The sequence below is a fragment of the Anopheles moucheti genome, chromosome 3 (genome assembly GCF_943734755.1).
Source record: "Anopheles moucheti chromosome 3, idAnoMoucSN_F20_07, whole genome shotgun sequence".
NCBI lineage: Eukaryota > Metazoa > Arthropoda > Insecta > Diptera > Culicidae > Anopheles > Anopheles moucheti.
In genome coordinates, this window is record NC_069141.1 from 27,050,755 (window position 1) to 27,062,672 (window position 11,918).

The window sequence follows — 11,918 nt, forward strand, 5'->3', positions numbered from 1 at the left end:
TTGTCGATAAAATTGTCGACTGCTCGATGTTTTCCATACATTTTGTAGACAGATCGAAACTCGCATTTCGATTTCGATTTCGATCGACTCATCGTTGCTTTCGCGATGGCGAGATGAATTGTGTTCACTCAAAATGAACCTTTTTCTAGAGTTTCTCGATTTCGATCGAAATCGAAATCTTATGCGATTCCACCAAATGTGTCACACGAGAACGCTTTGATCAGAATCGATTTCGGGCTGGTGAAGTACCGCAAAATGCATCTTAGTATAGATACACGTCAGAAACTTCTAATTTAACTGGAAACGAATCGAGAATCACAAAAAGTGAAAAAAGTGAAGTTTTCCTGCGACAAAAGTGAAACTACGCATGCATTTCTGTCATGGCTACTATCAACACTACTGCTTAGTGCACGATTAATTGCAGTACGCGTATGTTAACACGCTGCTCCACCTGATAAAGCCCGAACAAATCACTCTTTGATAGCAAATGCATCAGACGACACTGTTGCTTTGTTAAAACTTAAAATATCTCCTATTTCGGAGCATTCTCATGAAGCAAGGAAGCAGATCAGTTTCCAGTTGAACAGTTGTTTGTATTTTTGTACGAATTGCACCGGGGATAGCACGGATCGGATCCAGGCGCCAGGCATTAGTATGGCGTTTGAAAAGGTCACCATGCTTTATCTTGGTTACTTGGTCATAATGCGACGCCACGAAGTTATCATCCGTGCGGTGCGTGATCAGGGTACGGTTATCATACCGACTGCACATTAGTGTATGTGTTTCATGTCCGCCCTCTTTTATCTACACTCACTGTGGATGCTCTGTGTGGCGTGGAGGTCGCACGTTCGTTCACAGAACCTACCGACTCGGTAAGTGGTCGCCCCCATCGCGGTCTAAATGGGGGACAGCGCTTACGCGAGTCACTTACGAATCCAATCATCAACACACGCCCTCGAAAATCGGAGGTGCGAAGAAGGGAACGCTCGCGCTCCCAGGAAGATCCCTTCGGAAAAGGTAAACAATGTAAACGACATTTAACACAGGTAGCTTACAGACTATTGCTTCTAATCAGCTGACCGGTTGTTGGGGTGGAGAACGACATGATTTGCGGTGGAACTGCACCATGATGAGGCATGTTCGGGACGGAAAAAAACCAGATTGAGCTGTTGATAACAAAAAAAAAACCGGAATGTACAAAACGCAACAGCTTGTTGTCGTTGGTCATCTGATATGGTTGTGATCCTTGATTTGTGTGACATCCATCCAGCCAACAGCTTTTTAAAAAAAAAAAACCCTTACAAGATCTAGTAAACAATTGTCTGTGTTTTGTCCGGATGGGGTATACCTCAATATTCGCAAAGACGACGCACTAAACGAGTTCAAAGTCTCAAAAAAACACGACGTGTCTCTCTGTCTCTCTCCTGAAGGGCCTTTTCTTGTTTGCCCTTCTTATGAACAAATTGTATCTTGAACCGACTGTTCCGTTTCCGCCCTATTCACACACGAACTCGAAGCGTGATCGCGCTCTCCCTTTGCTGATTGTCCGATGATGGAGGCTGGAGCTCCGTGACGTACATATAGGACGGCTGTGCAAGAGTGGCTGATGATGGGAAGACTGTTTTCAAGAATTGTTTCGCGGCCTTCCCCGCTTGCTTGGGGAAGGGCCGAAAGGGTCGATAGATGGGGTGTTTGTTTCCTTTCAAGGCTTATGGGGATGTTTTTTGGGAAGTGGACAACAGACGGAGTAGTAGGAAGTAAACATGTTTACCATAAGCGCGATGTTACTCAACCTGCGGCGAGGTCAAAATACTTAGTATGCTTGGGCACGGACAGATGCAGTTGGGGTAGTTCATTGAAGTTGGAAGTTATTTTAAAAACAATCCTTTAAAATTATTGGTTTCAAGGTCAACTGTAGGGTAGTTAGTCTCAGTAATGGGGTTTGATGGGTAGATGAGTTTAGATCAACAACCTGCGGTCACTAAATTACGCTAAATTGTCACTTAACCTCAAACTTAACTCAAAATATTCTTCTTACAGCTGCAGAACATGTGTAAATGAAGGATACCTTCATCTAACTCCCATTAATAAAACGGAAACATCCCAGACGGTAAGACAACACTGCGCAATCTTGTACCAATATTGTACCATACCCCTCGTTGTCCAACCTGTCCAACAGTTGTAAACCATTTAAATTTACAAGTTCCCGGAAAAGGGTTCAGTTCCACCCCGAAAGTTTTATCTTGCAGCACAAACAAAAGCGAAACATTTTCGTAGAATTGCGCGGCATAAATCTCTCTTTCGTCGGGCGAAAATTGCAAATTGACCAAACATGAATAACATATTCCTAGAAGCAAGAGATCATCGTTCGCGGCCACAGCCACGTCATCGCGTTTTTCCACCCAGACGAGCTGTATATCTTGTTGGTTCGGTTGCCGGTTATGTCGGGGATTTTTGATAGCAAAGAATGTGGGCCATTCCCAAATGGACGATAGTACACGCACGGCACGGCTCTGTGTCGTGTACTGGTGCTGTGCCAATTGACGGGTAACGAATCCGCGACAGCACATAACCAAAACAGGTTCCTGACCACCGATGGCATGGAGACGCTTCCGCGGGAAAATCCCATCCCGTGAGCTGGTTTCGATGAAACATGCTGAACGATCGCGCCCGAAAACTTTCCCACCCCGTTGATCGGGGTGTATGGAGGAGCAGGAAAGACTGGCATGGCATGCAATTGCTTTGGGGGGAAACGTTTGCCTTTTTACGTTCACAAAACTAAACGATAACTCGAATACTCCTCGCAGTTTGGCTTATAGGAAACAACGCGAGCGTAAAAGCGAACGATAAGCAAAAGTCGATCATAATTTATACTGATTTTACGACAGAAATTTTCCATTCCACACACAGCGGCGTTAGACGCGGGACACGTGCGCTACCGCAGGCCGTTGTGCACAATTTGTTAGCGCATGCCTTTGTTTGCTCGCCGTAAGAAGTGTGTTTCGTTTATCGGTCCGAGAGGTGTGTTCGATGGAGGGTAGCCTTGCCAACTTGCCGAGCGAAAGGTGATAAGTGCGAATGCCACTTCTTCTGTAATTTCTTTCCATTCTTATCAAAATAAATAAAATAAAATAAAAAAAAAACACACAAACACACAGCAACACATTCGTTTAAGATCGATCGATCGAGAGAAGAATGTATATATTACTGGGATTTCTTTGTTTTGCGTTGGTGGTTATTGCTGTTTGCAATTTGCTTTGATTTTGTTCCATTTTCAAACTGTCCCTATTTTGGCATTGATGTATAGTGATACAGGTAAATAGTATTTTACTTTAACACATTATGATTTGTTACTGTTACATTTCTCCCCTTGATCGTGTAATTCACTTTCTCACTCTGCTCTTCGTTTTTCGCTTATTTCGCAACATTTCCACCCTCTCGTGCTAATGTGCATACAACTTAAACTGTCTTACTGTGGCATTTTTAACGGCTATATCGAATTAAGGACTAAAATAAATTAACGAAAACCATTACGAACCAAACAAGCTTCTACAGAATAGTGGACAGCTCAAACACACGCACACACACACAACTAAGTATAATGCGCGGGCTTTCCCTTTTGCTACTACTGTGCTCAATCGAGACGCCGCATATTATGTCACACATTTTTGCGACGCCACCGCTTTTTACCACCGTAAGTCCTAAAAGAAAAAGCGAACACCCATTTCTGTAGTAACTGGTGCGCATAATAATCACAAAACAAAATCATAAACGATGAACGAAAACAAACATTCATTGTAACGGTATCTTACAACACAGACAGTAGAACCAAACTGTGAGTCTTCTTTTCTGTTCTCCTTGAATAGTTTTTCCTTCCACCTTTGCTCTACACTCTCCTGAGACCCTTTCTATAACCTCCCCCTCCACACCATCCCCTCGCTGGGAGAGTCGTGTTTTCCACCCAACGTTCTAATTTCTAGATACTAGATAGTAGTGATTGTGGTAAGATAAGAGAGTTCTTAAAACGCTAAGCCGGCTACCAGAAGTTTCGTGATTAGAGGTGGCTTAGGTTTTGGGGGTTTTCTTTCCCCTATTTTTTGTGTAATTTGCTTGCTTCCTTGCTTGTTTAGCGTAGCAGAGTTTTCCGTTTTGTAAGAAAAAAAAAACGATCACAGATTGGTGAGGGGGCGCGCACGGGAAAGGGCGCTTCGCGACGCCCACACACGCAGAATTGTTTAAACCTAACTGGAGAAAGAGGAAAAATCACGAACGAGTAGGATAAGTTGATCCTTTTTTTTGATTTGTTGTTGCTGTTGCGAGGAGTTCCCTTCCCATCAATAGCTTCCTACACTTCTTCCCTCATTTTCTCCACCTCTTTCTCTGTCTCTCTTTCTACCATTATGAAGCGAAGTGTTCAGACGCCCGGTTTGGAATGATTGCTACCATTATCACACCCACCCGGATCAGTCATCCGGCAGCATTATGACACACAAAGTTAGATGAGCATTTAGCGGCGCTCGCGCTTTAGTACACCGACGCTTGCTGCACGGATGCGAACGGATGTGGCGACGGTTGATGAAATACGGTCGTCAGCTGATGATGGTGATGGTACAATGCGGCCGCCGAACGCATACTGACGTCGGCCGGCAGGATCGTCGCCGACGGGGACGCAGTACTGGCGGCGGCTACCGTTCTCCGTCCGGCAGCGGTTTGGCCAGCCGGGGTGGTGGTGGTGGATGAACCGGCCGTCTTGCTCGGGTCCTTGTTGTGACGTTTGACATGCTTGGACAGATGATCGCTACGCATGAACCGTCGTTCGCAGACGTGACAGACGAACTTCTTCTCGCCGGTGTGCGTACGCTTGTGGCGGGACAGCTCGTCCGAGCGGGAAAACCGACGTCCACAGTCGGGCCACTTGCAGTTAAACGGCCGCTCACCGGTGTGGATGCGCTGATGTGCCTTCAGGTGGCTCGATTTGAAGTAATTCTTCCCACAGTTGGGATGATCACACTCGTAGATGCGGCGCCGTTCGGGTTTCGGCCCGGTGGTGGCCGTTGCCAGCTGGTTGCGCTGTTCCGCTCCGCTTTTGCTGTCAGCTTTCACCGTCGCCGATGCTGGAGCGGGTTGCGATTTGGGGCGCGTTTCGGGGACGACTGCCGGTCCGGTCGGTCCGGTAGCAAGCAGCAGGTTGTGTGACATTGGCTGTGGCAGGAGAATGTAACCACCGTTCTGGGTGGCCAGGATGAATGGGGTCGCAGTTGCCGGGCCGACGGTAACCTTGGGCGCTATCACAGGAAGGGTAGATGAAGTTGAGGGTGATGATGTCGGCAGCACCTTCGGTAGGATTGGTTGGCTGAAGAGGTTCGAGCTGAACGAAGCAGGGGAAGCATTCGTCGTGTCCTTCTTCTTACGTTTGCCAGCGCCGCCATTGCTGCTGATGCTGAATACTGCTGAGGATGTCTTACTTGCAGCCGGATCTTCAACCGTAACACCTGCCGCACTGCTGTCGTTGCACGATTGCTCTGGCACGGATGATGAACTCGCCGCCGATGCTGCCGCGGTTGGTGGAGGTGGTGACATCCGAGGGCCCATCTTAAACTTGTAGCTGCGGAATATGTTGAGTCCCCCGGCGGTTCCTTCCGCACCGGATGCACCCGCCTCCTCCGATGCCGGTGTCTTCGTACACGAACCATCCTTGTTGATGCGCATGATCACACTTTCCCGCTGGGGCGCTTCGTTCGTGGCGCCACCCTGGAAGTAGCAGCGCTCCTCGTCCGAACCGGACTTGGTAGTTTCATCTTCCGAGCCGGAAAACTCCGACGGCGGCGGTGTTGGAGCACCACCGGTACCGTTTAGCTGCCGCTGCTGGTGTAGTTGATGCAGCTGCTTCTGCAGGGCGGCGTGCGATTCCAACTGGTCCGGGTTGCGCACGTACTGACGTTTGCGCGGTGGCAGATCCGACTCATCCTCGGACGCATCCGAATGGTTCGGTGTGACGAAGCTGCCGCTCGATGATGAAGATGACGTTGTTTTAGCAGCTGCATTTTCCAACTTTCGCTTCAGTGCCTGACGAATCGCATTGTTGTTCTGCAGAGAGAGGTTAAAAAAGAGATTATAAAAAAAAATGTACATCTTCAATGGATGATTACGTTGCTTGTAATTCTTCTATATGCTATACTCTTATCGGAGCACGCCGTTTTCGGGTGTGGTGAACCAGTTTTGCCTTTAAACGATGATAAGACCCACTCTGCTCGCACCGCTTATCAGCCCGATCACGAGCGAGCACGAGACATTGAAATGGTCATCAGGAGATTAAGGGCGCGGATCGAACGATAGAGGAACTCCGCTCCGTGTGTGTGTGTGTGTGTGTGTGTGTGTCTGGCGAATGTAAACCATTTTCCCACCGAAAAAGGAGTGTCCACTTTTTTTCAGGGGTTGTTGACAGGGAAGGGGAGGTCATAAAACACGCAATCTCACATTGGCACACTAATTGCTTTACAACGCCCAATTCTTCAACTAACTCATCCTCTGCGCATACGATTCTATTATGCTTCGTGAATCACGCGGGTTCAAGAAAGAAAGAGAGAGAGAGAGAGAGAGAAAAAGAGCGAGATAGCATCGCGCGGTATCTCATCATAGGCCGCGGATGCGTGCGCGCCAAAAGCGAAAAAATCCGGTTCAGTTCGGACCTCGGAAGATCGCGGCAAAAAAGGGGTGCGAACGAGGGCACACCTTACGCAGGGTCTGTGTCTGTGTATGTGTGTGTTTGTACTTGATGTCTCGCCAACCCCACAGACGTCATCGAGCGCAACGGATGATGATGATGATGATGTGTTGGATGCGACACTGTTGGTGTAGGAAAGGAAATGGGAGGTGGAAGAGGTGCAGGTTGTTTTTTTGTGTTTCTCTTCTTTCTACGAACAACCCCCCATTCAATGTGGTGCAAGCGAACGCGGGGTAGAGAGCGAGATAGAGAGAGAGAGAGCGCGAGTGTACGCGCGCGCCAAAGCACGCAGAGCCCGCGAGTCCAAAGTTCGATTCGCGGTTGTGCGGTGTGTTCACGTGAACACCAGCTGATTGTGGCCGGGTCGCTGCGTGATCCGAGCGTGATCGAGCGTGTACGGCGCTGGTGCGACCGCGACGGCACAATGTTTGTGTTCAAAATTCGTTGGTCGCGGGAGCGGGATGGCCTCGAAGAGCATCGCCGTCGTCGCGGCCGCCGTTTAGGGGTTGGCGTTTGCGCGCGCGTTTGGGGCGCGTCACGCTCGATGCGGGAGGCTTGGAATTTGCTGACGTACACGGTGCGCCGCACTACTGCTGGGTGTATGTGTGTGTGTGTGTGTCGCGCAATCACCACAACGCTTTTGGAAACGGTACATTAGCCCAATAGGACAAGAGAATATATTGTTTGTTGCATCAAACAAATTTAAAATAATGTTTTACTTCAAACAAACACTGCTTTTCGCGTGAGGGTCACTTCAAGCGATTCGTTAAGGTACACACCTTCTTTCGCTCCGTTCGTTCTATAATCAGATCAAAGTACACGCAGACCCTTCATGATGGGGAAGAGTGATTTAGTTTCAAAATGATTGTGAGGAAAGGGGGCGAAATTGGGCGGGAAGGGTGTGAACCAATATTCTATTTTTATTCACACTACCAAAACCTCACACTCCCTTCCCCAAAAAAAAAAAAAAAAACTAACTGCACCACTCGAATGCACTTGACACCGAAGATGAACCGTGCAAGCGAGAATCATCTCCCTCCCGCTATTATCATCGTACCTCATATAAGCGGATGACGGGTGGAAAGCGTTACACTAATTTCGATTGCAATACTTGCCCATACGCGACACACAATTTATTTTCTGTAACCAAGCATCATCCCACCGAGAGAGAAATTGGTCGGCTTCTTGAGGTTGATATTTCACAAGAATTAAATTATCACGATGGTGGCGCGTGATAGGCTTCCCACCCCAAACCGGTACTAGAAGCATCTGTCTGGGCATCACGCGCGCGCCACCTACAATCACCAGCGGCGGAGGAACGGAGACAAGAACCGAAGGGTCAACGAAAAGAAAGGTGTCTGAATATCGCTCGCGGTGTGTTTTATTTTTAATTTTAAAAATAGTTCAAAGAACCGATTGTACCAGAATTAAGAAAAAGGCTTCATTTTGACGGCGTTTTTATTTTGTTGTTTTGTCCTTTTCATTGGGGATTGTGGATATGTGGCGCAAGGGCACAACAGATACTGCGTTCCTTCATCTTTCCGAATCATAAATCCACTTTGAGATTGGGGAATGGAACGTAACGAAAAAATGACAGACACGTGCACGACGGTACTATTCTCCCTAATTTCCTGCTGAATCAAAGCAACCATACTGTCAGCGAACGATTTCCGGAGCAAACGTGATGAATCACGTTCCGACAGTACCTCGTCAGACACAAGAACTAGAGAGCACACACAGGTTGTGAAATTCCAGCAAAATAAAACTGCACCGTTGAGATCAAGTTGAAGCTGGAACTTTCAGAACGCAAAACTTCGTACACAACGGGGCAAAATTTCATCACACTGGTGTAATACTGTGGTGGGGGTAGCCTTCGATCAACCTTCCACCAAAAGATCGTTCTGGATATACACGCAATTCTCGTATCTCTGTTCACGCGAGTCACACCACAATCATATCTCATGCGGAATTTGACCTCACCAGACCCGTGTACCATCACCAAATTTCCACACGCGGTGTTAAACGGCTATGCTACGATGCTAACGTGTCTATACATGTTTTTAAGGACCCGAAGCTTACCTTTAGCAATTCATCGTCCTGCTGCCGTTGCTGACTCGTATCCTGTAATGGTGGCGTTGCCGGTGGCGACAGTAAAACGGCTGCTGTGTTTTCCATTGTGTTTCACTTTACTACGTTGGCTTTTCTCAACACTAAACACACCTGGTAGAACTTCCGGTTTTAAGCTCTCTTCGACTGTCACAATTGCTTTTATATTCTTTGTTTCACAACTCGCTATCCCAACTCTCTGGTTTGCAGTGTTTAGTTTACTACCCTTACTTCACACATAAGTACCACCCTTCGGTAGTGGATTTTGTTTTCCTTTTTTTTTTGTCACAACACACACGCACACACACACACAGGCACGTTGCAATAACTCCTTTGTTGTCTGGCTCTTGGAGAGTTTCCTCGAGGGCCGGGTTCGCGATATTGGTATAACTGTACGATCACGCCAAAATCTCGCACTTCCTCCTTGCACTTATGACGCAAAATTAGCAAACTTCCACTTTTGCCTTAAAACACTTGTGCCAGTTTGGTTACCAACTCCAAACACTTTCCTTCTTTCACAACACCACTGGTTAGCTTGCTTGGATGCACCAACTGGTGACTTTGGCCTTAGATCCCCAAAAACACACAACACACTGGCTACTGGTTCGTTGAGAGGCGATGCGAAAAAGCACGTCCGTTCGCTTTGGCGGCACGACACTTTGTAAGCGGTTTGTTTGTGGCTCGCACTGCTCTTGAATGACGGCGGCTGGTTTCGTCCGCGTTCGCTGCCCGATTCCCGGAGTCGCGGGGACTCACACCAACTTACCGCTGTCGCTGTGCCACCACCACCACTACTGCTGGTGCTACCCCTGCTGCTTCACCTTCGCACGACGGCAAACGGGTGTGGGCCGTGTTGTCGTCATCGACCGATAAATGCTCCAAGGGGAATGTATGGCTGTGTGTGTGTGTGTCCCTCCGCAAGAGGAAAGGGCAAAGCAAAGGAAAGGGGGCTCGGTAGGCGCTATGACGAAGAAGCGACACGGGAAGCGAACGTGCTGTGGCGAACGTGTGTGCGCACGCGCACGCTTTTTCCTCCCCCATGGAGAAGCCCACGAAACCCTTACCGTATGCGCTGTGCGAGTGTGTGTGTGTGTGTGAGTGAGTGTAGGTACACCATGGGTATGTGTGTGTGCGCGCGCGTCTGCGTTCGAGAATGCGAGCGTAGGTTGTTGATGTTTGAAACGGGTAAGGGGGTGAATAGGGATGGAAAGGGTGGAGGGGATGAAAGGGTGGAGGGGATGAAGGAAGGAAAGAAAAGGTGCGGAATCGAAACAAAAGGAAGCTGTGAGCTCATCTCCGGCAATCGTACGGTGACCGGTGAGCGAATTGCAAATGAAGTGGGCGCGTACATTTTCTACCGTTTCGGGGGGTAAAAACGGCGCACACACATGCACCGACCCAGGGCGATTCGTGGGAATTTGCGGCGATCGAACGAAAAGCGGTGATCATTCAACCCTTGCTCAACCCTAGCGCCAAGTACCCTTGGACGCGACCAGTCTCATGCCGGTGGCAGGATTTCGGCAAGCGGAGCGACAACAACAACAAAAAAAAAGGTAAAACATTATTTTTAGGCCACGTTGCAGCAGGTGTAAAGCCACCGGGGCCCTTAGCGGGGCCGGTCATGCCGTCATCGGCACGTAAAGATTCCCGCGAGATGGACTTTGGGCGACGAATCGCCGACCGTGCCACCGGGTTCTTGTTTGATGTCACCCACAAAGGGATTCAAGCGACAATTTCTATCATTTGCGCGTGAGTTGAGCGAAAGACGTTGGCGTGATAACGTGTACGGTTACGCATCGATCACATGACGGGCGAAAGGTGGATTACTGTTGTTAAAATGCGCTATGCCGGAGATTAATGAATATGTCAGGTGTGATCTAACAACGATGGGAATTCTGGTGTGAGTGCATGGATCCACGCTAACTTAGACGCTAACAAATCTGAATTTGATCAAAAGCCGAAGCTGACTCGATCTTAATGCTCCGGAGTAGTCCGAGCTTGATTTGGGAGTAGAATCTCGAGCTCTTGAATTCTGAGTCATGTACAGTATTGAATCCAGAGTTCAACTCGCTCACACAGTTGCATCCAGAGTTGAATTGGGAATTGAATCCGAAATTGAATTTGGAGTTGAATCCTGTGTTGAATTCCGAGTTTGCTGCTCCGGAAACATCCCATCTCTTCCGTGTAAAACCATTGGCAAGCGGGTAGATTGGTTTGTTTTGGGGCCGTAACATGACAATGTTTGTACGTCATTCATCGCTACCGAAAATAAAACCAAAATGGTCCATGAACCCGCCCAGAGCCCGTGGAAAGTGGAAGATTTTCTAATCACGCACACGTTACACGCAAGACGTATGAATAGCAAAAGGAAAATAAAAAAACAATATCCCATCCTTCACAACTTGAGCAGCCAGAGAGTGCTGTGGTTGCTAACAGCAGCAATCTGACGTCAAGCGCGTTTTGCAACTCGACGTCGACGTTCGACGTCACCGTACGCCGCTGTTTTTCAATTTTTTTGGGGGCGAGTGGGCGCTCCCGGGAGGCTTTGTAATAATAGTTGTGCTGGAAAAGTAGTCATTTAAAAAAGAAATACGCTTGCCGAAGGCCCCTGGTGGGGAGTTTGTGGGGCAACAATTCCAAACATTCCAGCAGTAGAAAATGCTGCTTATTATTTGTTTTCCCTCCTCCCATGCGAATGACAGCAGTGGATGGGTATGAAAATAACCTTATCCAACAGCTTAGCAGCCCACGGCTCGTCATCTCGACCGAGAAGGAGAGAGCAATAAGGGGATAACACTGCTCAGCTAAATGCAACCCCCGCAGCGTGGTCGCGGTGTGTCGTGCGCGTGCGGCACCAGTTTACTTTTGTTTGCGTCAGATTGTGTGTGCGCGCGCGTGTGTGTGTGTGTTTAGTGTGCGCCCGGGCGTCTGTAAGTAGATGTGTGTGTGTCTGCGTCCGGTTTTCGGGTAGCGAAGAATTCGAGGAAACACACCCCACAATTCTGTGTGACGGTCGTTCGTTTGCTTCGTCATCTCCCATTCCCCTCCCCCCACTCCCCCTCCACTTCCCAAAACACACACACGCACC

At 48.4% G+C, this 11,918-nt stretch overlaps 1 protein-coding gene across 1 annotated transcript; it reads right to left on the reverse strand.

Moving 5' to 3' along the window:
* Window positions 1-3,189: 3,189 nt before the first annotated feature.
* Window positions 3,190-9,460, reverse strand: LOC128303517 (transcription factor Sp8). Its single transcript, XM_053040497.1, has 2 exons — window positions 8,804-9,460; window positions 3,190-6,087 (listed from the first exon to the last, which is right to left on the reverse strand). Exons 1-2 carry the CDS (start codon window positions 8,897-8,899, stop codon window positions 4,525-4,527), a joined length of 1,659 nt encoding a protein of 552 aa, XP_052896457.1. The 5' UTR covers window positions 8,900-9,460; the 3' UTR covers window positions 3,190-4,524.
* Between the last annotated feature and the right edge of the window lie 2,458 nt (window positions 9,461-11,918).